We start from the raw sequence: 26,622 nt of genomic DNA, 5'->3' as shown, positions 1-26,622 counted from the left end.
TAGATTAGCTAATTACTGCCATTTAAACTTTTCCTAGTTCATTCCTCGTACTTGAACAACCAATTTCCTGCCATTTCCCCGTCATTCTACATCAATAACTTCCTTCAGGTACTAACTCAAAACACATCTACTTGAGGAAGACCCTCTCTTGACTGAACCCATCCCTGAACATTATCCCAAACACATAATGCCATGTAAAATAGTATGTATCCTATATTCTCTAGTTGTTTCATATGTATATGTATGTTCTTCTAAGTTCCATAAAAATAGACATAACTATTACTTCTAAGTTGCTACTTCCAAACCAGTTAGTATAGTGCTGTACTATGCATTCTATAATGGTTGAGTCCTCAATCAGCATTTGTTAAAAGAATGAAAACTGAGGCTTAAAAATAGGCAGGTTATCTGCATAGAGTTACCCAAATGTGAATTCAGTAGTTGACTCACAGGACTGTCTTCATAGAAGGGCTTTGCGACCACGTCCAGCCTAAATACTCCCCCACCCCGCCCAACCCTGTGCATCTCCCTGAACCTTGGAAGTATCTGTGTTACCTACATCATATCCCTTTTTTTCCCTACTGGGAAATCCTCTTTCTGTGCTCTGAATAATATTAAAAATAACTCTTTAGCCCTTCCTCCTTCTTCCAGCTGCCCAGAGAACCCGGCTGGCAACCTTTGCTCGTTCACCTCTATTCCCACGCCAGAACCAGGCACGTGACCCCAGCTCAACCCCTGACTCCAATTCCTCAGGTTACCAAGAGCTATTTCAGGCAGTGAAGGCCATGTAGTCCCCTCCTCCCCATCCTCTGGGCCATATTCTAGCTCAGCCCTTCCTGGAAGGTCCAATAGTCAAGTCAACATGTCCCAACACCCATACCCATCTGCTCCCCAGCTACCTTCAGTTTCTACTTCTTCAGCCTCATCTTCCTCCTCCTCCTCCTCAAATGTTAAGTGCCTCTTCCTGCTCTGTGAGAGCTACAAAGAATAATGTATACCTTTACCGTAGGAGGGCTCAAAATCCTTTTGTCATAGGAAAACAAACAAAACCAAAGCAATGTACAGCCCTGTGTTGGAAGATTGGCAAAGAAGGAGTTTAAAATCTATTCTGAAATGTTGGACACTTGTATGTCAAAGATGGAAGGTGAAACAAGCCGCAAAGGTGTGCAATTTAAAACTGACTGCTGGGTGCCTGGGTGGCTCAGTTGGTTAAGCGACTGCCTTCGGCTCAGGTCATGATCCTGGAGTCCCTGGATTGAGTCCTGCATCGGGCTCCCTGCTCAGCGGGGAGTCTGCTTCTCCCTCTGACCCTCCCCCCTCTCATGTGCTTTCTCTCATTCTCTCTCTCTCAAATAAATAAAATCTTTAAAATAAATAAATAAATAAATAAAATAAAACTGACTGCTACAGGGGCCCCTGGGTGGCTCAGTCGTTCAGCGTCTGCTTTGGGCTCAGGTCATGGTCCCGGGGTCCTGGGATGGAGCCCCGCATCTGCATCGGGCTCCCTACTCCGCGGGGGGCCTGCTTCTCCCTCTTCCCTCACCCCTGCTTGTGTTCCCTCTTTCGCTGCCTCTCTCTGTCAAATAAATAAATAAAATAAATAAATAAAAATAAAACTGACTGCTACAGTGTAAACTAATTTGTAAGTGTTAAGGAAGCCTAACAAAAGGGAAAGAACCCGTTAACCAGGGTAAGACTCCTTGCGAGAGGTTAAATTTTAAGTAATATTGTAAATTTTATTTTCAATATGGTAAAAGTTAAGAAATTATTAAAGGTGGGTGCCTGGGTGGCTCAGTTGTTAAGCAACTGCCTTCGGCTCAGGTCATGGTCCCAGGGTCCTGGGATCGAGCCCCACATTGGGCTCCCTGCTCAGCGGGAAGCCTGCTTCTCCCTCTCCCACTCCCCCCTGCTTGTGTTCCCTCTCTCACTGTGTCTCTCTCTGTCAAATAAATAAATAAAATCCTTAAAAAAAAATTATTGAAGGTATGTAGTGATAGGTATTTTTCCCTCTCATTCCTCATTCCCTGGTTCCCAGTTTCTCTCCCCAGGAAAAAGCACAGGTATGTGTCTTGTGTATCTATTCTGGTGGGAATCAAGATACCAAAGGCAATGAAGGGCATAGATTGTTAGAGAGCAAAGGAGAGCTTTCATTATATCTGTGCCTTGACAGGGGGCCAACTTGCTACACTTCTTCTAAATGTGTTCCCTCTTAGAACACTCATACTGAGTGGCTGAGCTCTAACAGGACCCTGAATCACCTTTTATAAATCGCACCAAGTTTTCAATATCCAGTTTTCTTCCCTCTTTTCCTGTTCTGGGCTGGGATGACCTCCATCCAGATCTTGCCTGATTGGCTGCTCTCCGGCCTCGCCAATGGAGGAGGGAAAGCACCCCACCCTTTTCTGAGGAGAAGCCATTGAGCCTCTTAAAGTGTAGCCACCCTACCGCCTTAACCCGGCAATGGAGTAATTAGGAATTCGGGAAGGGCCCCTCGTGCTGGCCTTGGAGGCCTTCCTCAGCTGCCAGCTGTCCCAGCCTCTTTGTGGGGATTTTCTGCCTCTGGGGAGTCCTTTTCGGGATTTCTCTCAGCAGTTTGAGCACTTTCGCTATTTCCTTCCTACCCAACTCATGTCACCGCCAGTGGAGATACGCGTCTTCCTTCTCTCTGGCGCTGTTGCCATATGCAGCCCCCAGATCTCCACGCCCCTGTTTCCCCAAGTCTGAGGCGGATTTGGGGGTATGCAATCGCAGACGGGAGGAGTCAGCTCCGGCGGAGGCATTGTGGTGGGCTGGGTGGTGGGAGGCGCCGCGGGGCCAAGGCCCGAGTTGCCGCTTGCGTCTTGTGAGAAAACCCCCCGAGCCTCCAGACTGGAGCGGAGAGCACAGCGCGGCCGGCTCGAGGAGCCGGGGAAACAGCGCGCGAGGTCGGGGGCGCCGGGGCCGTTCCGGGCGCCAGGGCAGGGCGGAGGGCGCCAGGGCGGGGCGGAGGGCGCCAGGCCCGGGCCAGTCTGCGCGGCAAGCGCCCCGCGGCCCGGCCCAGGACGGCCGCCAGGGAGCGCTGCGGGCTCCCGCTCGCCCGCCCCCCGGTAGGCGGGGCCGCGCTCTCCCCGCAGCCGCCGCCGCAGCCGCCGCCTGGGCCGCCCCGTGTCCCCGGTGGAGCCGCCGCCGCCGCCGCCGGGAGCTCGATGCGGACGGAGCCCGGGCCGGGCCATGGGGATCCTCAGCATCACGGACCAGGTCAGCCCTCCTGTCCTTGCCCGCTTCCTCCTTCCAGGGTCCGGCGCCGCCGCCACGCGAGCCCGGGGATGTGAGGCCTAGGCTGGGCCCGAGCCCGGGGCTCCCGCGGCTCCCGCTCCGCCCCACGCCGTGCTCCCCTCAACCGAGCCGGTGTCCTTGGGGGCCTGGCGACCGGCCAACGTGCCGCGGGAGTCCCCTGCAGCCAGGACCCCAGAGCGGAGCCCCTCCAGCGACGCCCCTCATCAAACCGGGTGTCCCCTCCTTCGCCCCCACCCCTGGTTCCGCTCCGGCCGGCTCTCTGAACGCCGGTTCTTCCTGCAGCCGCCCCTGGTCCAGGCCATCTTTAGCCGAGATGTGGAGGAAGTGCGTTCCCTCCTCTCGCAGAAGGAGAACATCAATGTACTGGTGAGTTGGGATCAGGGAGGATGGGGAGCCAGTAATCTGGGCCCTGGTGTTCTGGACCCCTCCCAACCAGTGGGGCGGCTCCGTGGCTCCTTGGCTCGGATGAGGCCGCAGCTCTTTCTGCCCAGGGATGGGCGCCTGCTCTACATTTGGAGATGCAGAGCAGGTCAGGCTTGAAGCATAGACCAGTGGAGCTGAGGATGCCCAGAAACGGTGTTCTCTTCTGAACCATCAGTGTCTGCAGCGCCCCCACCCCTCCTGGAAGAAGGAGACTGCCTCACAGCCCCTTGGCCCTGACCCCCTGACTCCCTGACTCCACCCTCCCTAGGTGCTTGTTTTGACCTAGGATAGGGATTTAGGAGGCTGCAGAACCTATGGGAAGAGGTGGGGAAAGGCCTGGAGCTCTAAGACTTGGGCTGGGGTCCTTGATAGTTCACCCTCCACCACAACTGCTGCCCTTTTCTGCCTTCCCCAGGACCAAGAGAGGCGGACCCCATTGCATGCTGCTGCCTACGTAGGCGATGTCCCCATCCTCCAGTTGCTACTGATGTCAGGTGAAAGTAGGGAGCTGGAAGGTGTGGCACCTAGGGAGGGGACCTGAGGGAAGAGCCTTTTTTCTTTTCTTTTTTTTTTTCATATCCAAGAATTGTTCTCTGGTACTTGGTCCGGGAGAGCCTTCATCTCTATCTGTATTCCTTGGCCTGATTACTGGCTTCCTTCCCCACTTGCTGTCCACCTCCCACCAAAAGAGGAAATTATATCCCCACAGGTGCTAATGTCAATGCTAAGGACACACTGTGGCTGACCCCTCTTCATCGCGCTGCTGCTTCCCGAAATGAGGTATCGGCCTCTTCTGTCCTTTCACCCTTTCAAAGAGGATGAGTTGGTTAAAGGTGGAAGTTAAGGATGGGAGAGCCTCAGCTGTCTGCTTACAAGCTGGTCTACCCCTAGGTCAGGAGACTAGACCTTGGCCCCTCCCTCCTACCCCTGGAACTGGTTGGTAAGGGGGGGCTGAGTGTTGCCAGCTGATGTGACGTCAGGGGAGAGCTTAACACTGGGCTGGCAGACTGCAGGGGGCCCTGCTGCCAGGCCTGAGTGACTCATCCGTCCCTGGGGGGCCACCTTGGAGTCTGATCCCCCTCTGGGCACTGAGATTTCTTACTTTGTGATGGAGGGATTGAGGGTAGTGATCTGTTGCGTCCCTGACCCTCAAGCAGCATGAAAGTTGACACACAGAGGTCAAACATGCCTCATCAATTGGGTTCATCAACCCTGGGGGAGTCGGGGAAGGCGGGGAAGGAGACCTCTCTCTTGGTTCGACCGTCAGTTCCCTGGCTCCAACCACCAGGGGGAGGGACTAAGGCCAATGGGAATGGGGTAGGTTGTGATTAGGATGGACCTTTTAGCCTGAGTTTTAGAGAGGAACCAGCATCTGTTTGCTTACTGAAGTAATGGAAATGATTTTGGTGCCTATGGAAGGACTGAAGGAGAGTATTAAGGGTAGCAGGAGTGTGTATTTTTCCTAGTGAAAAGTAGCGAGGGATTGGGATCCTCTATATATGTGGATTTGCTTGGTTGGAGCTGTATGTGTGGGTGAAGATTTTCAGGGTCGGGGTTGGGGAGTGATACCGAGTGGCTTGAGGAAGAGGAAGGGACCATGCTTTCCTCAGCAACGTAGGGAAGATTTTAAACTCTCAGAAGATCCAGAAGATGGGAAGTAGGCATTGAGAGGCGTTGAGAGGCTACGTATGTTGGAAAAATGAGAAGAGACTCTGTGCTGGGGGCTTGAGGGGATGGGGCTACATGTGCCATGCTGACCAGTTCTTCCCTCCACTATTTGTTTTACCTCCTACTTCCGCTCTGTCTTCTCTTCTGTCCCCTGCTCCGTAACAGAAGGTGCTGGGACTGCTGCTGGCACATTCAGCAGATGTGAATGCCCGGGACAAGCTGTGGCAGACCCCGCTGCACGTGGCTGCCGCCAACCGGGCCACCAAGTGTGCTGAGGCTCTGGCACCCCTGTTGAGTAGCCTCAATGTGGCTGACAGGAGTGGGCGCAGTGCCCTGCACCATGCAGTGCACAGTGGGCATCTAGAGGTGAGGACTGCTCCAGCCCATACCCAGCCCAGTCCTGTCCCTTCCTTCCCTTCCCACCCCACCCCACCCCACTCACCTTCCTCTGCTTCTGGGCCCTCAGGTCTGGGGAGCAGCGGCCTGGATGACTGTATAGACACTTGGGCTCAAGCACCAAAGGAATGGTTGGGTTAGATTGAAATTCTTGACTTGGACTTTGGAAGTCCAAGGTAAACTGTCTGAAGTTGCCTGGAAAATGTTTGTGTACATGCCTTTTTCTGGAGCGAGTGTCCATGTTTTTCAAAATGTGTTAGAAGATTTTTCAAAAGAATTTAAGAACCACCAGATCATATGAAGAGACTCCCTTGAGTTTCCTTCAAACTTCCAAATCTATATGGGATCTCCTTCTTACTATCTGCTTCCTCTGTTCCCTCTAGTTCTCCAGATTGTTCTGTTCAAGAACAAAGCCATGTGGCTGCCTCAGCCTTTTCAGGAACTGAGGCTTCTGCCCTTAGGTACATTGAAAGCATGAACCTGGCTCTGAACAGGTGTCTTTCATCTCCTGATACAGACGGTGAATCTGCTCCTGAACAAGGGAGCCAGCCTGAATGTCTGTGACAAAAAGGAGCGGCAGCCTCTGCACTGGGCAGCTTTTCTAGGTGAGAAAGGGTTCGTGGAAAGAGGAATAATTTGACAGTTAGGACTTCTAAGGCACGGATGGGGGTTGCAGCCTTTGGAGAGAGGCGCTTGGGGTCTCAGTTCACCCTCCACCCCCTTGAGAGCCTTCTCGCTCTTCCTAGGGCATTTGGAGGTCCTGAAACTGCTGGTGGCACGGGGCGCTGACCTCGGCTGCAAGGACCGCAAGGGCTATGGGCTACTCCACACAGCTGCTGCCAGTGGCCAGATTGAAGTGGTGAAGTACCTGCTCCGGATGGGGGCTGAGGTCAGGGGGCCGGGCACTACGGGCAGGGAGGTGGAGGTCAGAGTCTGTGTGTGGAGACAGAAGCGTGCTGGGATGGTTGGAGTGGTTTGGGGAGGTTGGCAGGATACAGTGAGACGTGGTGAATAATGCTTGCTATAAGGAATAGGCTCAGACTGTTGAGTCAGGAACCTGGGGTGTCTCGGGCGGTTGTTGGAATTCTGGGAGTCTCTAGCCTATCTGTGCCGGCTTCCATTTTATTTAAACTGATACCTCCCTATGCCCTTACCTGCACCCCTGGAAATCCAGATCGATGAGCCCAACGCTTTTGGAAACACAGCTTTGCACATCGCCTGCTACCTGGGCCAGGATGCTGTGGCTATTGAGCTGGTGAATGCAGGAGCCAATGTCAACCAGCCGAATGACAAGGGCTTCACGCCACTGCATGTGGCTGCAGTCTCCACCAATGGCGCTCTCTGCTTGGAGCTGTTGGTCAATAACGGGGCTGATGTCAACTACCAGGTGCCTGAAGGGATGAGGCCGCAGCCTGGCTCTGGGAGTCCTGGGAGAGAAACCTGGCTTTGGGGTTCCTGACCATATCTTCCCCTCTGGATAACTCTGGGGAATTGTCCATTTGCTTTCTGGGTTGATCAGACCTTGCCAGGGACCCAGGAGAGTGTGGGCTGAGCAGATATCCCCAAGACCAGTCCGTCCTCAGAGATGTGTCCTTTCGAAGGGGGAACAGGGCCTTCTCAGTGCCTTGCACTGGAAAAAAAAAAAAAATTGCCATATTTTCACAGAGCAAGGAAGGGAAAAGTCCTCTGCACATGGCTGCCATCCATGGTCGTTTCACCCGCTCCCAGATCCTCATCCAGAATGGTATGGACTCGGGAGACTTTGTGCTCTCCTCTCCCCCAGAGAACTCATCCCTAGAAGCCCCTTTGTGTCCTGATTCCACCTCCCACACCGCCTTCCAGTGAGGATGGGCACCTGGAGCTCTGAGCAAGGCACCTGTGGAAATGGCCCTGGTCTGCCTGGCCCTAAGACTTACAAACAAGATAACACCCGTGGAAAGCTTAGCCTGGGGCATGGCACGTAACAAGCACTCCCCGGGTAGCTAGCTAGTGTGAGTGGTCTGGAGCCTAAGGTTGGCCTGAGTTCGTGTGTCTCCCCTCTCAGGCAGCGAGATTGATTGTGCCGACAAATTTGGGAACACGCCACTGCACGTGGCTGCTCGCTACGGACACGAGCTGCTCATCAGCACCCTCATGACCAATGGCGCGGATACCGCCCGGTGAGTCGGGGCCCCTCGGGTCTGTACAGGCTGCTCACGTCAAACGTGGAGGCACAAAGAAGCTCGCCGAAAGGAAGCTTGCCAAACCTCGCTGTCTCCTGGGCTGGTGGGGGGCCCACAGAAAAGAGGTCTATAACTGGTCTCTCCTGGACCTAAGGACTGAGTGCGTCAACTTCTTCCCAGGCGCGGCATTCACGACATGTTCCCTCTGCACTTAGCTGTTCTCTTTGGATTCTCTGACTGTTGTCGTAAGCTTCTTTCCTCAGGTATGTGCTGGCCGGTTGGGGGGGTTGGGCAGGTGTGCAGGCGGGTCAGGGCCTCGCCCCACTCTGCTCAGGGCCCTCAGATGGGATCCGTGGCTGTTCTGGCCCCGCAGGTCAGCTGTACAGCATTGTATCTTCACTCAGCAATGAGCACGTGCTTTCAGCTGGGTTTGACATCAATACGCCCGACAACCTTGGCCGCACCTGTCTTCATGCTGCTGCTTCTGGAGGGTAAGTTCTCTCCCTCCCAGGCGCTGAGAAGAGATCTGGCCAAGGGTGTGGGCCCTTCTCTGCTGCCCAGATGTCTCCCCCTGTCACGGCAGAAAGGGCTGTCCGGCGCCGTCCTTCCTCTGCCCCTCCCTGTGCCTGTGGCTTCTCCTTGAGGCTCTCGCTCCCTTAACCCTCATCCTCTTTCCTTCTAGGAACGTTGAATGTCTTAATTTGCTGTTGAGCAGTGGAGCTGACTTGAGGAGGAGAGACAAGTTTGGAAGGTGGGTCGGTATGCAGGGGTAGGCGTGGGGGATGCCGGGTAAGACAGATGGACGGTGGCGGGGACTAAGCGGGGACAGTATTACAGAGCAGCTTCGGGGGCCCCGGCTCTTCCGCCCACCCTCCTTGCCTTCGCCGCAGGACGGCCCTGCACTACGCAGCCGCCAACGGCAGCTACCAGTGTGCGGTCACGCTGGTGACGGCGGGCGCGGGCGTCAACGAGGCCGACTGTAAAGGCTGCTCTCCGCTGCACTACGCCGCTGCCTCTGACACCTACAGGAGGTGAGAGCCCCCCCGCTCTGCTTCTCCGCCCCACTCACTCCCCCGGGCCTCCCCCGACCTCACTGTCTGTGCTCCAGAGCGGAAGCCCACTCACCTTCCAGCCACGACGCTGAAGAGGATGAGCCGCTGAAGGAGTCCCGCAGGAAGGAGGCCTTCTTGTGAGTAGCCGGGCCGGGCCCCGGGCTGTGCCTGCCCAGCGGTGTCTGCTCCGGCCCTGGCGCTCGCCGCCGCGGCTCGCAGCTGGCCCGCTGGCGGGGCGATTGGAGCGAGCTTAGTCCTGGACCGAGTACTGTGGTCAGAACAGAAGTATGAGACCTGGTTCCTTCCTCAGGGAACGGATGGTCTTCCTGAGAGGATCAGAAGAGCTAAACGCTCCAAGCCATTATCTATTCCATTCCGTAAGAATTAAGTGAGGATTTACTTACTAGGTACTAAGTACTGTGCTAGGTACCGAGGATAAAAGATGAATTAACCCTTGGGGCGCCTGGGTGGCTCAGTCAGTTAAGCATCCGACTCTTGAATTCGGGGCTCAGGTCAGGATCTCAGGGTCATGAAATCGAGCCCCGCGTCGAGCTCGGTGCTGGGCTTGGAGCCTGCTTGAGAATCTCTCTCTTCCTTTCTCGCTGCTCCTCCCGCTTTCCTCTCTAAAAAAAAAAAAAAGATGAATTACCCCAAATTTCTGCCCTTTGAAACTCATAATCTGTTGGGAAATGTAAATGAAAGGGCACTTATGCGTTCTAACATAAGACGTTAACAACACAGAGAATGGTGCAGAGTACATGGGAACTCTAGACTATTTTCACAGTCTTTCTGTAAATCTACAGGTGTTCCGAAATGAAAGGATTGTTTTTTTTTTAAAGAAGGATAATTACAATCGAAGAAACTCAACTGTGTGACCTTTCATAACTTAACCTCTCTGTGCCTCAATTTCCTTAACCATGGTAGGAATAAGAATAGGACCATAGGATCATAATGTGGACTGAATGGTTTCATACAAATGAAGTGCTTAGAACAATGCTTGACACGTAGTAAGTGCTAAATATTACTATTACTGCTAGTACTTCTAAGTTGACCCTACTAAGAAGGGTGCCAAGGGAGTACAGAGGAAGAGGCACCTCAGGGAAGGTTGGGGAAGGCCCCATAGAGGGGAGGAGGCTGGGAGCGAGTTTGAGATGAGTAGGACTTCTTTAAATGGGTCGGAAGGAGAAGGCAGGACGTCAGCGTGTCTAGAGGTGGGCAGAAAATGTTGATCAGCAGATTGATAACTGATAATTGTGCTCTAGGTTCTCTAGGAGAGCATTCCAAGGATAAAGGAAGGCATTGAAGCCAGAGTAGTTCAGGGGTGATGTGAAGGAGGTGGCAGGTCTGGAGCCGGGGTCGAATGGGCAGGAGGTAGCCTCCGTAGAGCAGAGGATGGGTGTTGGCCAGCGAGGCCTGGAGGGGCTCCCTTGCCCCTGTCCTCTGCTCTTCCCACAACCGACTCCTCCCCAGCTGGGCCTGTCCCTGCCTCACAGTGTGCCCCTGTCCCCCAGCTGTCTGGAGTTCTTACTGGATAACGGTGCAGACCCCTCCCTGCGGGACAGGCAGGGCTACACAGCCGTGCACTATGCAGCCGCCTACGGCAACAGACAGAACCTCGAACTGGTATGTGTGGGGTCTGGCCTGGAGCAGAGGAAGCAGGGGCAGGGCACGCAGGCACCTTTGTGTTTGTGGATTCTGAAACCAAGGGGTGGTTGACTCAGATGTCTCTAGCTCCAGGAGCTTAGGGGATTACTGTGGGGAGGGATGGGGGATAACATCTTAGGAGTTTGAGAACCTCAGCCCCTACTTTCCTGTCCATTGCAGCTCTTGGAAATGTCCTTTAACTGCCTGGAGGATGTGGAGAGCACCATTCCAGTCAGCCCTTTGCACTTAGCTGTGAGTCCTCAGTCCTTTCCCCCTGCCTTCCTTGTCCCTACCTGCCCCGGGCCCACACACAGGCGGGAGCACTGTGACTCTGTCCTGGCTTCTGCCTTCTTGTGGGGATGTGGCAAGCAGGCAGTGGTCTCGGGAGGGGTGGGCATGGTGCAGGTTGAGAGCCTGAGGGGCCCGAGAACTCCTGGGGAGGACTGCCACTGGAGTTTCCCCATTGGGCCCAAGAGCAGAGTGGGGGCAGTGTCCCAAGCTGTACTCATTGGTTTCCTGCCCCCCCCCCCCCACCCCGCCTCCAGGCCTACAATGGTCACTGTGAAGCCCTGAAGACACTGGCTGAGACGCTGGTGAATCTGGATGTAAGGGACCACAAGGGCCGGACCGCGCTCTTCCTGGCCACTGAGCGAGGCTCTACTGAGTGTGTGGAGGTGCTTACGGCCCATGGCGCCTCTGCACTCATCAAGGAGCGCAAACGCAAGTGGACGCCCCTGCACGCTGCTGGTTAGTACGCCCGTCGTGCTCTTCCCTCCCCTTGCCACACCAGGCCTTGGAGACCGGTCCCAGATCCCTCCTGAATGGGGTTAGGGTTGGGAGTGGAGCAGGGCGAGGAGGATGGAAACTTCACGTCCTGATTCATGCCTTCCTATCTCCCAAGACTTTGGCCTGCCCCCCCAGGTCTTCCCGTCATCACCCTTGAGTCCTTTATGCTTGACCTGGCTGCCTCCTTCCCCTTGACCGTACCCTGACACAGACCCTTTACTCCTAGCTGCCTCTGGCCACACTGATTCCCTGCACTTGCTGATCGACAGTGGGGACCGAGCTGACATCACAGATGTCATGGATGCCTATGGACAGTGAGTGTGGGCCAGGGGCAGGATGCAGCTTTTCCTGTCCCTGCGGGCCCTCACCTTTCTCCTGCCCCCTCTCTAGAACCCCACTGATGCTGGCCATCATGAATGGCCACGTGGATTGTGTCCATCTGCTGCTAGAGAAAGGATCCACAGCTGATGCTGCTGACCTCCGGGGCCGCACTGCCCTCCACCGTGGGGTGAGTGACCTCCTGGGTGGGGCTGCTCACAGACAGGCCTGGACATGGGAGCACAGGACCCATCAGCAGTAGGACAGCAGATTGTCTAGCAGGTGGGCCAGTATTTTGTGCCCAGGGTCTTATTGGGCCTTACTGTGTTTGCTCCAGGATGAGTACTTGACATCCGTAGCAGATCTCCCTGATTCCTTGCTTTGTAATCTCATACAGCCACATGCTCACTACCCAGACCCTGCTCCAGGATACCCAGACCCTTATCCTGGCCCACTGGCTAATGATGCCACTGTCTCAGGCCTTCTCCACCATCACCTGGCCTCAAGCTGTCTCCTCCTCATCCCCAGGGGATGCTTCGATCTCTTAGTCCTCCAACACTGCCATTTGTCCCCTACTCCACAGTGCCAGAATCAGCTCTTGCCATTCTGGTTGTCTGTTGGCATAGAGAGGATGGAGGCAGGAGATGCTGATTACTAACACTCAGAGTCATTGTAAAGATGAGGATGGGCGCCCTGGAAATGGTTCTCATTCCGGGGGGAGCTCCGGCGACTGGCCGTTGGGCAGGGAGTGGCCCTGCACCCTCCCTCACACCATCGCGTCACCCACAGGCAGTGACTGGCTGCGAGGACTGCCTGGCCGCCCTGCTGGACCACGACGCATTTGTGCTGTGCCGAGACTTCAAGGGCCGCACCCCCATTCACCTGGCCTCAGCCTGCGGCCACACTGCCGTGCTGCGGACCCTGCTGCAGGCCGCCCTCTCCACGGACCCCCTGGATGCTGGCGTGGATTACAGTGGATACTCGCCCATGCACTGGGCCTCCTACACTGGTGCGGGCCTGGGGCCTTGGTGGGTGCGGGAGTGGGGGTGCGGCGTGGGGGAGGGCAGAGCAGAACAGAGACTGAGGCCCCGTGGGTGTGAGGGAGGGACCCGGGTTAAGCCGGATCTGGAAGTGGAGTGTCCGGAGATGGCACCGGACAGAGGTGGTCATTGTCCCTCTCCCCGCCCCTGCTCTTCCTTTCTCCTGCTCAGGACATGAAGATTGTCTGGAGTTGTTACTTGAACACAGCCCGTTTTCATACCTGGAGGGAAACCCCTTCACTCCTTTGCACTGTGCAGTGTAAGTCCCTTCCTCCGCCTCAGCCCCGCCCAAGGGTCTGTCTGTGACTGGGGCTTAGGACAGGCATTCCGTTTCCCTTGTCCTTCCTGCTGACCCTTTCTCTTCCCCCAGAATTAATAACCAGGACAGCACCACAGAGATGCTGCTGGGAGCTCTGGGTGCCAAGATTGTGAACAGCCGAGATGCCAAAGGACGGTGAGTGGCGGAAGGCTTAGGGAGAAGCCTCGATTGCCTCCGGCCTCTTTCTGCTCAGGCGAACAAGCTTTCCCTTTTCACTCTGCCCTGACACCCCGCCCCTCCCCCCCAGGACCCCTCTTCACGCCGCTGCCTTCGCGGACAACGTATCTGGGCTCCGGATGCTGCTGCAGCATCAAGCCGAGGTGAACGCCACGGACCACACTGGCCGCACCGCGCTCATGACGGCGGCTGAGAACGGCCAGACCGCTGCTGTGGGTGTGTAGGGGCCGTGCGTGGGAGCGGGGGGCTGCCCTCTCCCCTTGGGTCTCTGCAGGATGGGGCAGCCCTGCCTGTGGCGGGGCTCAGGAAGCAGGAGGCATGTCTTTGGACAGCTCATCCTCTGCAGATGGCCTGCAAAGTGTACGCAGGCGGGAGGGCCAGCAGCCATGAGGATTGCTGCCCTGGACGGCAGGCGTTAGTCCTCCTCCCCCTCTCTCTTGCAGAATTTCTGCTGTATCGAGGGAAGGCAGACCTTACTGTGCTGGATGAGAACAAGAACACTGCCCTCCACTTGGCTTGTAGCAAGGTATGGTCTGGATCGGTGGTGGCGAGGGCCGCATAAGGAGCAGGGCTTGACGGGGGCGGGGGGGGGTGGCTGCCCAGCTGGAGGGTGGACTGGAGTGGCCATCGGCATTGTCCAGCCTGTGCAGCTCTTTGTCCTCCCTACCCCCTTCCCCAACTCCCGCTCTGCAGCCTGTCTGCTTCCACTCCATCTCTGTTCCTCTCCCTCAGGGCCATGAGAAATGTGCCCTCATGATCCTGGCAGAAACCCAAGACCTTGGCCTTATCAATGCTACCAACAGTGCGCTGCAGATGTGAGTGCCTGAGGAAGGGGGCTCCTGGCTGGGGGAGGCAGGTGGGTGAGGAAAGAGCCACCTGCCTTCCAGGGGTTGTCTGGAACTCAGAGTATTTGTTCAGCACTCGTGCTACTCCGGCTGGGTGTGGAAGGGCAGCGGACCCCGCTGACTTCTCGCTCCTTTTTCCTTTCTTCCAAGGCCACTCCACATTGCTGCCCGGAACGGTCTAGCTTCTGTGGTGCAGGCCCTGCTGAGTCGTGGGGCCACAGTGCTGGCTGTGGATGAAGAAGGTGGGTGGGGTCCAGAGCCCCCCGCCTCTCCCGGGTTTGGGGTCAGGGACATTCTTCAGGAGGTGACTTCTTAACCTTGCTATAAACTGGGGTTTTTTTTTTTCCCAGGGGAACTCTTCAGAGCAGGGACCCAATACCAATACGCTAGTCTCTGAGGGAGGGCAGTCTGACAGAACTAGGTGGAGCCAGCAGGCTCCTCAGGAAGACCTCCCACACACCTCAGCCTCCCAGCCTTGAGTCCCCTGTGCTCTGCCCTTTACCCCACACTCTGACAGTCTGCCTGTCACCACCACCACCCCCCGCCGGGCCCTCGTCAACCTTGGATTCTGACGGCACTGGGTGCTTGTCTGCCTCGGCTCCCCTCCTCAGATGAGAGCTCAGGGCCTGGGGGAAAGTGGGTGGGGACCTGGGGATGCAGGACCCCGTGCCTCAGTTCTCCCCCTCTGCCCTGCAGGTCACACCCCAGCGCTGGCCTGCGCCCCCAACAAAGATGTGGCAGACTGCCTGGCCTTGATCCTCTCCACCATGAAGCCTTTCCCACCCAAGGACGCCGTCAGTCCTTTCAGCTTCAGCCTGCTCAAGAACTGCGGCATTGCGGCGGCCAAGACGGTGGGTGGCTGTGGCGCCCTGCCCCACGGGGCCTCCTGCCCCTACAGCCAGGAGCGGCACGGCGCCATCGGGTTAGACGGCTGCTACTCGGAGTAGCCCCCCTTCAGTGTCCCTCCCCCTGCCGGTGGCTTGATACCTTATTCTATTTATTTAGAAAAAGTCTATACATTTAGGGCACTTTAAAGGAGAACACGACTGGGTGGGGGGGACGGAGGGGGGGGAAGCACTGGGGAGCGGCTGCTCACCCCTTTGCCACACCATCCTGGCCTGGCAGGGGTCTGGGACTGACAGGGAGCACCCCAGGCCCTTGGCACCCCCAGGGCAACCCCTTCTGCCAAGTGTCCCCAAATGATTGCTAAATGCCTGGCTACCCTCTCTTTTACCCCATCTCTCAGTTCCCCCTTTCTGCTGCCAACTCCCCCCACCCCTCCCCTCCCTTTGCCTCTCCTCTCTGTGTCCCCCTCCCCCTGCCCCTACTGCCAGGCAGATCCCTCCTCTTCTTCCATACCCATCACTGCCTCCCTGCTCGGCTGGCCCCTCCATCCCCGCAGCAGTGAGAAGCCTTAATTTCTGGTACTGTGTGAGCACTCTGGGGGTGTCCCCCTCCCCCTTCAGGGGCAGCTAGTGGATGAGGGGGGAGGGTATTTAGCACTGGGGCCTGGAGCTTTTCCCCCACTTCTGTACCCCGTCACCCCTAAAGTTCAAATGCAGAACACTTGAAGCAGCAACTACTGTACCTGGGCCCCAATCCTGCACTCTCCCCTGGCTCCTCATATGCAAATCAAGGGCTGGTTCTGCCCCCACAGCCTGCTCCTCCTCCCTGACTCCCTTGCACTCCCGGCCTGGCCCCCTAACCACGCACTTTAACCTTGCTTCTTTCTTTTAACTTCTTTTGGGAGGGCAGAGCCTGTGGCCATTCCCTCCCTGGCTCCCCTCTCCCTTAACTTTGAGGCTTTTCATGAATTTTTAAGTAAGCATTTTATCCTTTAGGGGAAGAAACAAATTAATTTCCTGCCCATTTCAAAACCACAGCCCCAGTATGTCCTGTGTGTTTCAGGCATGTGTTTGCATGTGTGGGGAGGGAAGGACCATGTTCTTCCTCCTGTGCCCCCCCAAACCCATAGTTCCTCTGTGCCCCCACTGTCCGTTATGTCCAAGAGTACCCACTGCCCCCAGTCACTCCTGATCTGAAGCCAAAGATGGTGCGAGGGGCAGGGCAGACTAGGGACCGTGGCTACTCGGGACCCCAGCTTCCCCTCCGGTGTGAGGATGAAGCTCTGACCTAGGGAGCGATGAATACACACGCTGAGGCTTGGTCCCTGTCCTCCCGGCCGCGGGGAGAGATGGGATTGAGCTAGGGGCTGCACTGAGAAGATCCCCAAAAGCCAAACTGGGCCAGAGTGAGGAGGGGGCAGTTTTCTCTCTAAATGTAGCATTGAATTTGGCCCTGGTCCCTTCCAACGCCCTGTCCATCCATCTCCCAGCTAAGCCTCCTGGACAGTTGGATCCACTCCCATAGCCCAGTGTTCCCTTCCTCACACTCAATACCTCAGCCAGGGGCCAAGACACAGAACTTGAATAGAGGTCATGCCCCCTCCACCCCCACAGTGCATCCTTGCCCAGTTTGGCTGCCATCAGTATTGTCCCCTGAGAACTGGACAGGCTTCGTTTACACAGTACAGGGTTCCGCCCCCCCCTGGGGGAGCCCTCAGTCTCCTTCCCCCACCCACGCTTGCTTTGTTCACGACCTCACCCACTTTTCAGTTGTGTCCCCTGCAAGTCTTGCCGCCTTCGCCAAGGAGGGGCTGAGGGGAGAGGGGGGGCATCCCAGGGACCCCTCCCTCCCTACCAGATACCCTTAACCATACCTCATGCTGGTTCCCTGAAGCCTGGGGTGTTTGTCCAAGTCCTTATTTTTTTTGTTATGGTCTCTTTTTATCCCGTCTGTCTGTGTCTTGCTTCCCCCAACCCTCAGTTCCTAAACCATTTCAAAGCTTCCAAATGACCATTATTGGTGAGAAGGATTGTGCAGCTTTTAGTTTTTAGGTTTGTTTTCAAAGCCAAAGGGCCTTGCGACGCCCCTCTTGCCCACCTCCCTTCACGCCCTGTCCTCCCCTATACGACAATCAATGTGACCTCTCTTAAGGGCTGCAGCCCCCCGCCCCCAACCCTGCTGGTTCTGCAAAGCTTGCCCCTAACTTCAGCTCTCTCTCCTGAAATCTTCCCATTCCACCCCCTCCCTCTCATTTTGGTGCTGGGAATTAGGTGATGGGGGGCAGGGAGAGCAGAGCGGTGGGTCCTCCAGAGAAGACTCTCGGGGTATCAGTCGTGTTCTCCTTTATCAGGCGATGTTTGGCGATGACAGGAAGAACCTGAGTATTGGTCAGGAGCCCCATTGTTTTGCTAGATGAGATTTCTGGTGGCTGCCTCTTCCCCTGCTGCCCCTTCAGCACATGGTCAGCAGTGCTGGGGTAGGCCGGGGGGATCCTCGGCCCTCCTCGTGTGGCTGTGAGGGGGCGTGGAGGACGCGCAGCCTCCTCTCCTTATGCCAAAGGAAATCCCACACCCCACCCCGGGCTCCCCAGCCCCTAGTGTTTTTTGAAGTGTTTTGACCATTCTCATGGCCACTGCATATTTATTTTAATGTTAAGATTTTTTTTTTTTTAAAACCTCTTTGACTTAAACGGGTGTGGAGAAATAAAACAGGCAGAATGCCCCCCAATCTTAAGGGGGTAGGGTGGGGAGGAAACACCTCCTTCCCTTCGCCCTCCCTCTTCCCTCCCCCTCTCCCCACCGCAGCTCTAAAGCACTTGCTTCAAGTAATAAGCACTTTTGAGAAAAGACCTATTTTACGTGAGGACCCTGGGAGCAGCCCCAGGTCCCAGCAAAGGAGACAGAGCGAGGGCTACATAGGAGACAGGGAAACAGGCTTGCGAATCAGAGGGCGAGTTGAAAAGAGCCAGTTTTTAGTTTCTGATTTTTGGGGAGACGTTTCTGATTGGGCGGTGGCTTTGGTAGGGTTGTGTACTATCCTTCAGAAAAACAAATGGCACAAACTGTGGGTCCCAGGATGGGCCAACAGACCCGGGTCACTGCCACTGTCCAACTGAGACTGACGGGCCACCTCCCCCGCTGTGGCCCCCTGAGCCATAGGACTGCTGAAAACCACTGAATGTACAGCCCAGGTTGGGGTGGGGAGCAGCCCCTGGGGGAGGGGGCTTCTCCTTCTGTTTGGTGCTGTGGGGGGTGGGAGAGATGAGACTGAGGGACTGCCACCCCACTTAGACATGTGTTCCTTGGGGTGGAGGGGCTGAGGAGGGCCTCCCTCCCTCTCCAACCCCAGCATGGCCCCTCTTCCTTCCTCATCCCTATCCGTTTTGACTGTAAGTCCAGCTCACCTTTGCCTTCAATATGTAACCAAAGGAAAACTCAATACTGTTTCCACCGCTGTCTGCCCACCCGAGCACCTTCTTACTCCCCGGACCTAGAAGGGGAGGAGAGGCTGGAGGTGGGGTGGGGGGCGTGGGGCCAGAGTGAACGGTTCTGCAGCTGTACCCCTGAAACCTCCTCTGGGGTCTTGGAAGGGACCCCGAGAGGTGAGGGTGGGCCCTGGCTGGAGGGGCTGGGAGCAGGCCCACTCTGTGTCTTGTGCACAGGAGTGTTTCTTTGTCCGGATGACTCCAGCGACTGCACTCCAGCAGGGAGGCCCCTTCCTCCGTCCCTCTCCGCCATTTCTCCCCCTCTCCCCACACCCCGTGTTCATCCCCACCTCCCCTTCCCACCGCAAAGGAAAATAGCCTTACAGACCCTAGCCCAGAAGCCCTCCTCCTGGGGCAAACCAGTATGGGGCCCCATCCCGCCTAGTTTGAACCCTACCTTTTAAGAAGGAGGGATAAGGAGCAAAGGCAGCCCCTTCCCTTCGAATTGTGGTGGCTCCAGCCCTCCGTGGCCTTGACCCAGGTTGGGCAAGGGGCGGAGGCAAGGAATCTTTGAGGACCAAGCCCAGTGGTCTGGGAAGAGGGAGGTGGAGAGGGAAGGGCCTGACCTGGGAACTCCCCCCTCCCCCGACCCAACCCTAGAGAAGCGACCAAATCCCAGAGATGGGAGGAAGCTGGGGTGGGGAGGGTCTGTTCTATGAATTACTTGAAGGTACTGACTCCGAGGCTGCTGTTGCCCACTTAGGTGTGAGGGGGACACTGTCACTGCATTTGGGAGGGCAGGGGGTGGCGGGTGACGAGAGCATCTGCCCTTGGCCCTCGCTCGCTCCTGCTGGGCCCTTTCCCTGGGGAGCCTGGCTTTGCCCCCGCTCCAGGGAAGTCGGGGAGAGCCTTCCCCTCCCATCTCCATCCCTCACTCTGGGCACCCTCTCCAATTGCACTAAAGTAGCTGTTGTGCCAGTCTTACCCCCACACCAGGGTGGGGTCTCTGCTTCCAGTCCTTTCTCCCCCGACTGCCTCCGCTCCTGTCCCGGACAATCTCCTTGTTCCCCTGTATTCCTGGATAGCTCAGCTTTGTATGTGTGTGTTTTGGGGGGTGGGGGTGGGTTCTGGCTGGAGTGGGTTTGGTAGGGGTTTGGGAAGGGCTAGGGGCAAGATGGAGGACTAAGTCTCCTACCCCCTTCCTCAACTCCAAGCCACAGAAGCCTGGGACGGAGGGTGCCTACTCTCGCTGCCGCGTGTCTTGCAGATGTGCCAAAATGGGCGTGGGGGGGAGGGGAGGGGAGGGGAGGGGAGGGGAGGGTGCCTGGCAGAGCGGCCCCCAGGGCGGCTCTCTCAAAGCAATACAGTTCCTCCGGCCTGGGGGACAGCAAGACAGGGGAGAGGGTTGGGTTGGGGACCTGGGGGTTCCCTGTGTACAGCTGTGTATATTCAGGGGTGTTCTCTGTCTGGTACCCGCTGTGGGCGTCTCTGTGTGTGTGAACCCCCCCTTCCCCGTGCCCTGCATGACCTGTGATGCTGCAGACACCACCATCCTGTGTGCAGGGGTGTGTTGGGGGCACCGAGGGGCATGTTTCATGTCCTGTCGCACCCTCCACCCCGTGACCCATGTACTCGGTTGTAGGAAGTAAAGAGAACTGAGCACAATTCACTGGATTCTAGTCGAATCTTTCTCTAAGCAATTTTCCCGTTCCCGCCCTTCTCCCTGCCCCGGATCCGCCTGTGGTGCTAGTGTTGGGGTCGGGGGTGTTTAATGCTGGTGGGCAGCAATAAAGGGCAGATCTGCCCAGATGCCTGTATCCCCAGGGTGCTGAGGGCAGCAGGAAAAAGTGGGGACCTTGCGGTGCATTTGCCCCACCCTTCCCCCACCTCCCTGGGCTAAAGCACAATGCTCTCCCTGCAGATGGATGCACCCTGCACCCTCCAGGCCCCTGCTCATGTCCTCTCCCCCCGCCCCCACCTGCTTTGAGCCCTCCTCCCACCACATCCTGGTTTTCTATGCTGTTTTGGTGCAAGTACAACTGTCGTAGTCATGGCTTTGGGATGGGTTCTGTTTATTAAAATCCTATTGCTCCTACTGGCCCTGTGTCCCGCCTCCATTCCTGTGGTTGGGGGGAAGGAAGGGCAACCCGGCCGCCTTTCCACCGGCCCCCATCAGCCATCAGAGACCGGGGGCCATAGCTGCTCCTCCAGCAGGGCTATGGTGAGCATGAGGCCGCCCCCCAGCAGCATTCCCAGCCCCTGCAGAAGCACATGGAGCGTAGGGAGGGGCTCGGGAGGACGAAGCAGGGCTGGTAGCTGAAAGAAAGGGAGAACGTCAGGATCCTGGCCTTGTCTCTGCTCCCCCTGAAGCACGAGAGGGAGGCATCGGAAAGTACCAGCAGCCCCTCCGAACTCCTCCAGGCCCTTGTTCTTCAGACTCCCCTGGGCCTGGGCTCCAGCACCCTTCCAGGTGGCCGGGGGTGGAGGTGGAGAGACCGGTACTTCCCTCCCCGCCGAACCCACCTCCCCGCTTCCCTTGCTTTTCTCTGCAGAGCCCCACACCTCTCACCATGTCCACAAGGGCCACATAGAGGAAGACCCCAGCAGTGACACCAAACACCCAGGGAGTGAGGGGGACAGGGCCCAAACTGAGCCCCACCCCCAGGGCTGCACCCCCTAGTCCCAGGGCTCCAGACACCAGGCTCAGCAGCAGCAAGCGCCGGAAGGGCAGCCCTTCCTGGAGCAGCACCGCGAAGTCACCTGTGCGGAAGAGAGGACAGGGTGGGAGGGTACGAGCCAGGGCTGCCCCTCCCGCCCCCGCCCCCCCTCCCCGAGGCCTCTCCTTTCTGGAGCCCACCCCACCCCACTTCTGCCGTTCCTACCCAGTTCGTGGGGTAGCTCGTGGCAGAAGACCGCTAGGGTGGTGCTGAGGCCACTGGAGAAGCCATCGGAGAAGGCAGCGCCTGGGGTTGGCAGGGTTGGAGGTCGGCAGTCTGGGGGAAAGCGCTCACCAGGGGCACGGCCGCCGCTTCCTCCTCTCCCCCACTTCCTGGGAGCCCTCTCCTGGGCCCTGCCTCCCTCCTTCCGCTCCCCTCGCACCTATGGCCAGCCCGTCAGTGAGGTTGTGCAGACCGTCTCCCAGGAGGACCATCCACGTGATGTTGGCGCCACCGCCACCCTGGTGCCCGTGACTGTGGCCTTGGTGCCCAGTGGGGGCTGGGGCTCGTGGGGGCTGGCTGGCCTGCTCCCTGCGGCCCCGAGCTTCTGGCTCTGCAGGAAGGACAAGGACAGTGCCGGTGGCTGCAGGGGAGAGCTGGGAGCGGGGAGCCTACTCTTCATTTTCTCTGCTTACCTGGAGCTGCCTGTAGCGGCTGAAGGGCCGTCCCACTGCCGTCCTCCAGGTCCGGGGCCGGTATTCTGAGATCCTTTCTTTTTTGCCCGCAGCATCTCTGAAATGGGAGGGTATCCCTCCTGGTGGAGGAGGCAGCAGAGCCGGGGGCTAAGGAGCGGCCAGGCTCCCAGCTGGGGAAATGAACACCTGGGCTCACCTCTAGCACTTGGGGGTGTTTGGAGGCCTCTCCACTCCCTTCCCGGGCTGGCGCCTCCCTGTTTCTTGTTGACTTGGACTTGGGAGAGGAGGCCCTTCGGCCAGAAATCCTGGGTCTATGCTGAGGAGCCCCTACCCACTCCCTGTTAGTTGCCGGGTCCTGCCCCCTCAGGGCAAAGGGCAGAGCCCCCGAGCCAGGAGCACACTGCCAGCGCCTCAGGTCCTGGCTTGTGTGGCCCGCCCTTGGCCAGAACTGCGGTTTGGGCAGAAGGAGGAGAAGAGGGTATCACTCACTGGCCTGAGGCCTCGGCGCCGCCGCAAAAGCCCTAGCACGTTCTCCAGCACAAAGAGCAGGAAGAGACCTCCAAGTACTGACAGTCCCGGTCCCAGGTCCTCCTCCGGTGGTCCGCTGGGTCCAGCGTGCTGCCCTCCTCGTGCCTGCCAGCGAGGGGGTCAGGGCAGACCCCAGAAGCCCGCGCGCGGACCACAGCCCCCTCCTGTGCGGGCGGCGGCAAGCCTGCCTTCGCTCTCTACTAGAAGGCAGCTGGGGGCCGCAAACGGGGCTGGGGCGTGCAGCGTGGGGGCTGACAGGAAGGGGGAGGGAACCCCTTGGGGACACGGAGGCTGTCCACCTCCGCGGGGCGGGTGGAGCGAGGAAGGGGCTTCACGTACATGTGGCAGCAGGTGGAGCAGCGCGTCCCCACAAAGCGTGCCCACGGCCAGGGCCCCCAGGAAGCCCAGCAGGGGCCGCAACAGACGTGGTCCCAGGAGCCGCAGCAGTAGCAGGGAGAGGGGAGAAGGGAGGCTGAGCAGCAGGACTGCCAGGGCACTATGGACCAGCGCTGGGGAGAAGCAGGGACTGAAATTAGGCTAGGGACGGCCGGAGGGCCTCAGAAGCAAGGTGGGGCAGAGATACAGTGCAAGGGGAGACAGCACCCCCAGTGAACCCCCTTGCTTGGCTAAGGGCCCACTCCCTACCAGGACTCCAGGCACCCTGCCACCCACTGTCACCCACTGACCAGACAGAAGATCCCCTGGGGGAGCTGGGGTTGCGGCCTGGATGCAGACACGGCTGTCGATCTGATAAAGCAGGGCTGGACACAGCAGAGCAAACTGATGAGGGGTCAGAGGAGCAGCGGGGCTCAGGCCAAAATTGACCAGCAGCTGGGAGCCATTCAGACACTAGGGGAGTTGAGTTGGAGGTCATACATTGGGGCATCGCTGAGAACTGTGACTCAGATCTTTAATGTCTGTCCTTCCATTGCATGGACTCCTGGGTCTCTCTCCTGGGTCCCCTTTGCTCACCCCAGCAGGTGCATCAAGGATTAGGGATAGTTCTGTATGATCAGTGTGTGTTAACTATTAGTGAATATTCAATCCAGTGCAGATATTCAACTCAATACAGATTAGGGGCCAGTAAACAATGCCACCATCTCCCTCCCTCCCAAGCCCCTGATGACTTCATCGATTTGGTGAGGGAGTTGGTTGGACCAGAGCCCTCCATTGCAGAATCTTAGAAGGGAAAGAACTCGAAATGCCATCCAACCTTCCTCGCAACAGCTCTGTCACATGTTCATCCAGCCTTGGCTTGAATGCCCCCTGTGAAGGGGTGCTCACCCTCTCCAGGCCCGCTTCAGAGTTAGCTTTTGCTGCCCTCTGGTGTACATGGAACAAGCCCACTTCCTGGCTGAACACAGCCTTCCTTTCCCTGCAGGTTTCCTCTCCAGACAGCCAGCCCTAAATCTTACCCTGGGCTGTTTCTCTGGATTCTCTGCTTTGCCAAGTGTGGTCCCTAAACCAGGTCTTGGAGATTTGGGTGTGGGCTCATGTGCGCTGAGCCCAGAGGAACCGTATCCCACTACTGGAATAACATGCCCTAAGATCACACCTGGACTGGGTTTTTTAAATTAACTGTATTAAATTACTCTTTAGGGGCGCCTGGGTGGCTCAGTCAGTTAAGCGTCTGCCTTCAGCTCGGGGCATGATCCCAGGGTCCTGGGATCGAGCCTGCGTCGGGCTCCCTGCTCAGTGGGGAGCCTGCTTCTCCCTCTCCCCCTGCTCCTGCTCTCTCTCTCTAATAAATCAATAAAATCTTCTTAAAAAATAAATTACTCTTTAAACATTTCAGGCCATCCAAATCCCATGGTCCTTCCCCCACACCTAGAGATCATCAGACTCACATCCTCATTCAGATGGTCAGCCAATGAATGGTCCAGCAGCAGGAGCCTGTGAAACAGGTCCAGGCCCGAGGGCGCTGGCCCATGGGGTGATGCTGGGGCCTTTGGCTCCTCTGGGTCACCCCACCCCGAGGGACCCAGAGGCAGCCCCGCCCAGACATCCACACTCAGCTCAGGGTCCTGTGATCTGGAATGGATGGGATAGTAAGTCAGACTGGCTCATGTTCTTTAAGAAACTCCCCTTGAGGGGCGCCTGGGTGGTACAGTCTGTTAAGCGACGGACTCTTGGTTTCAACACAGGTCATGATCTCAGGATCATGAGATCCAGTCCTGAGTCGGGCTCTGAGCTCAGCGTGGAGTCCGCTTAAGACTCTCTCTGCCCCCCCACCCCCGCTCGCTCACTCGTGCGCGCGCTCTCTCTCTCAAATAAATAAATCTTTAAAAAAGAAGAAAGACACTCCCCTTGAGGCTCCTAGTGCGCTTTGGGGGGAATGGAAGGAACAGCCACTAGCTGGAGTTCCTGGGACCCAAAAACCGTGGAATGTCAGTTCTAGGAGGATCTGAGAATTGTCGATTTATAGAAGGGTCTAGGAATGGGGGGGGTGTGAGAGTGAGAGAATTTGGGGGGGCGCAGCCGAAAGTGCTACAAATTGGGAGCCAAGTCAGCCTGGAGACATTGAGCACTGGGACTAAGAGCAAGGAGTTGAAGGGCCCAGGGATTTGGAAGAGGGGAGAATTAAAAGGCAGAGGCAAAGGGGGCCGTGAAGGAATACAGGGAGTCAGATTTGGAAAAATTTGTAATTCCAGGAATCTGATTTTAGGAAGCCAGAGCTAGGCCACTGGAGACTGATGCAAGCCCTGAGAAAAGCAGGGCATGTGGCCTTTCGGGGTGGGGAAAGGGTCAGTACCTGTGCGTGGAATTGTCTCCCGCTGGGGCTGCAGCTCGACCAGCTGGAGGCCCGTGGTGGTGTCCCAGGCGGAGGGCCTGAACTCGGCCTAGCCCCAGGCTGTGGAGAAGCCGCGCTAGGCCCCCTGCGGTCAGTGTCCCGTTCTCCCCATACAGGCCAAACAGCTGGGCCAGGTAATGGTTCTGCTCCTGCTCAGCAGGGCCCAGGTTGGGGGCTGAGCCCCCTACCCAGCCCAAGGTCATCCACACACACAAGCCAGCCAGCAGATGACTCACTGGGGGCCCCATTATTGGGGGGGGGATGGGATAGAGGCTCTGGTTCTGGCTTCTATTCCGCTTGGATCATCCTGAGGACTGTGCCCTGGAAGAACAAGGAGGAAGGGCCTGGGCTTCTGCTCTGCTGTCCAGCTCAGGCCCGGGGAACTCTCATTCCCTGGACCGTCCGGCCTTGAACCTAGCAGCAGCCCCCTTTCTAGCCTCCTTTCTCCCTCCCCCTCGCCTCCTTCTGGAGCAGCCTCTTATTTGCCAGTTCCTAGAACACCTTCCTTGACCCAGAGTGCCTCCCTCACCTGATCCAGAGCTGACTGCCCATCCTGTCCCCAAAACCCCACCCCGCAATCCTGCCCCACCTCTCGGGTCTCCCCTTAGATCACAGGGCCTCACACTCACTGGCAGTCTGGGAGCTGTCACTTCAGGTCCTGGGCAGGTCTTACTGTGGACGCCAAAGCGCTCCTGAGTCAGGAAGGGGAGCGGGCCTCAGCCTCCAGGCGGTCAGGTGGAATGGAGGCCGTGTCAGATAGAAGGCTGGGATGGACACCCCCTGCCAACTCCTAGCCCACCTGCCTTGGGGCGGGGTCAGGGAGGGGAGGGGCCAGTGTGGGAAGGCTCATGTCAGAGAGGAGTTAATGGTTCACTGGTCTCTGGGGTGGGGGTCAAAGGTCAGTCTTGGTTGGGCCCCTGAGTAGGGAGGGGCCACCCTCTGCCCCTGGAAAAGCCACATGGCCAAGGAAAACCTGAGCCTGGTCTTTTCTTCTAAATAATTCACCCCGCTGACCCAGTTGGTACCATTTTAGCCTTTCCCTGCATATCCTCTCACCACCACCACCCCCCCCCCCGCCGCCACCTTACATCTGGTCCTGGGCTTCCTTCATTTCCAACCCCCATTCCCCACATTCCCTGGGAAAGTGGGATTCGGGGGTCCCTCGGCTGGAAAGGGGTTAAAGAGGCAGGTAAGTGGCAAGCCCAGGTGCGTGCGGAAGAAACCGAAGAAACCGTTCTTAGCAACTCCTTGTCCCAGCCGAGTAAGAGCCAGAGCTCTGGGAACCAGTGGCCAAGAAAGGGGAAGCTCTGGTGGAAAGAGGAACAAAGTATCTGGGCTCCCCTCAGATGTCTAACCTGGCTTAAGATCAGGGGAGCACAGTCTGATTCGGGCAATCGTCCAGGGGGTTGAGGTTGGCGTTACCTGACCGCGAGAGACTGGAAGGACGCCCAGAGGAAGGGGGACACAGCCTTCTTGGTTCCAGCTGTGGGGGGGGTAGGCAGGCAGGCGGGCAAGGGTCACCTGCAGGGAGGGGGCAGGGGAGGGAACTACCTTAAAGGGGCAGGCCTGCTTTGCTTA

At 57.4% G+C, this 26,622-nt stretch overlaps 2 protein-coding genes across 11 annotated transcripts; one reads left to right on the top strand and one right to left on the bottom strand.

Annotated features, from left to right (window-relative positions):
* The first annotated feature begins 3,077 nt into the window (after positions 1-3,077).
* On the top strand, positions 3,078-20,468 carry ANKRD52 (ankyrin repeat domain 52). 2 transcript variants are annotated; one of them, XM_081821848.1, is made up of 28 exons: positions 3,078-3,234; positions 3,556-3,639; positions 4,112-4,190; positions 4,406-4,476; positions 5,530-5,730; positions 6,278-6,365; positions 6,507-6,649; positions 6,935-7,147; positions 7,426-7,504; positions 7,805-7,919; positions 8,103-8,185; positions 8,296-8,413; positions 8,605-8,673; positions 8,813-8,953; positions 9,031-9,111; positions 10,486-10,597; positions 10,799-10,870; positions 11,164-11,365; positions 11,631-11,718; positions 11,795-11,912; positions 12,512-12,731; positions 12,934-13,021; positions 13,133-13,216; positions 13,329-13,474; positions 13,702-13,784; positions 13,952-14,073; positions 14,254-14,345; positions 14,800-20,468. In XM_081821848.1, exons 1-28 carry the CDS (start codon positions 3,208-3,210, stop codon positions 15,048-15,050), a joined length of 3,270 nt encoding a protein of 1,089 aa, XP_081677974.1. In that variant the 5' UTR covers positions 3,078-3,207; the 3' UTR covers positions 15,051-20,468. The 2 variants fall into 2 exon arrangements, with proteins under 2 accessions (XP_081677974.1, XP_006741072.1); XM_006741009.3 differs by having other exon boundaries at positions 13,991-14,073; positions 14,800-20,038.
* On the bottom strand, positions 20,429-26,620 carry SLC39A5 (solute carrier family 39 member 5). 9 transcript variants are annotated; one of them, XM_031036374.2, is made up of 12 exons: positions 26,400-26,620; positions 25,674-25,847; positions 25,006-25,365; positions 24,101-24,284; positions 22,940-23,102; positions 22,593-22,762; positions 22,215-22,358; positions 21,726-21,822; positions 21,473-21,643; positions 21,256-21,336; positions 20,943-21,133; positions 20,429-20,689 (listed from the first exon to the last, which is right to left on the bottom strand). In XM_031036374.2, the coding sequence occupies exons 3-12, from the start codon at positions 25,290-25,292 to the stop codon at positions 20,546-20,548; spliced, it is 1,632 nt and encodes a 543-aa protein (XP_030892234.1). In that variant the 5' UTR covers positions 25,293-25,365; positions 25,674-25,847; positions 26,400-26,620; the 3' UTR covers positions 20,429-20,545. The 9 variants fall into 9 exon arrangements, with proteins under 9 accessions (XP_030892234.1, XP_081677979.1, XP_081677981.1 ...); XM_081821853.1 differs by having other exon boundaries at positions 25,674-25,765; XM_081821855.1 differs by having other exon boundaries at positions 25,674-25,736.
* Positions 26,621-26,622: the final 2 nt, after the last annotated feature.

Source organism: Leptonychotes weddellii, chromosome 5, assembly GCF_054177405.1.
Source record: "Leptonychotes weddellii isolate Sample4059 chromosome 5, ASM5417740v2, whole genome shotgun sequence".
In the NCBI taxonomy this organism is placed as follows: Eukaryota; Metazoa; Chordata; class Mammalia; order Carnivora; family Phocidae; genus Leptonychotes; species Leptonychotes weddellii.
This window is presented reverse-complemented; position numbering and strand designations above follow the sequence as displayed.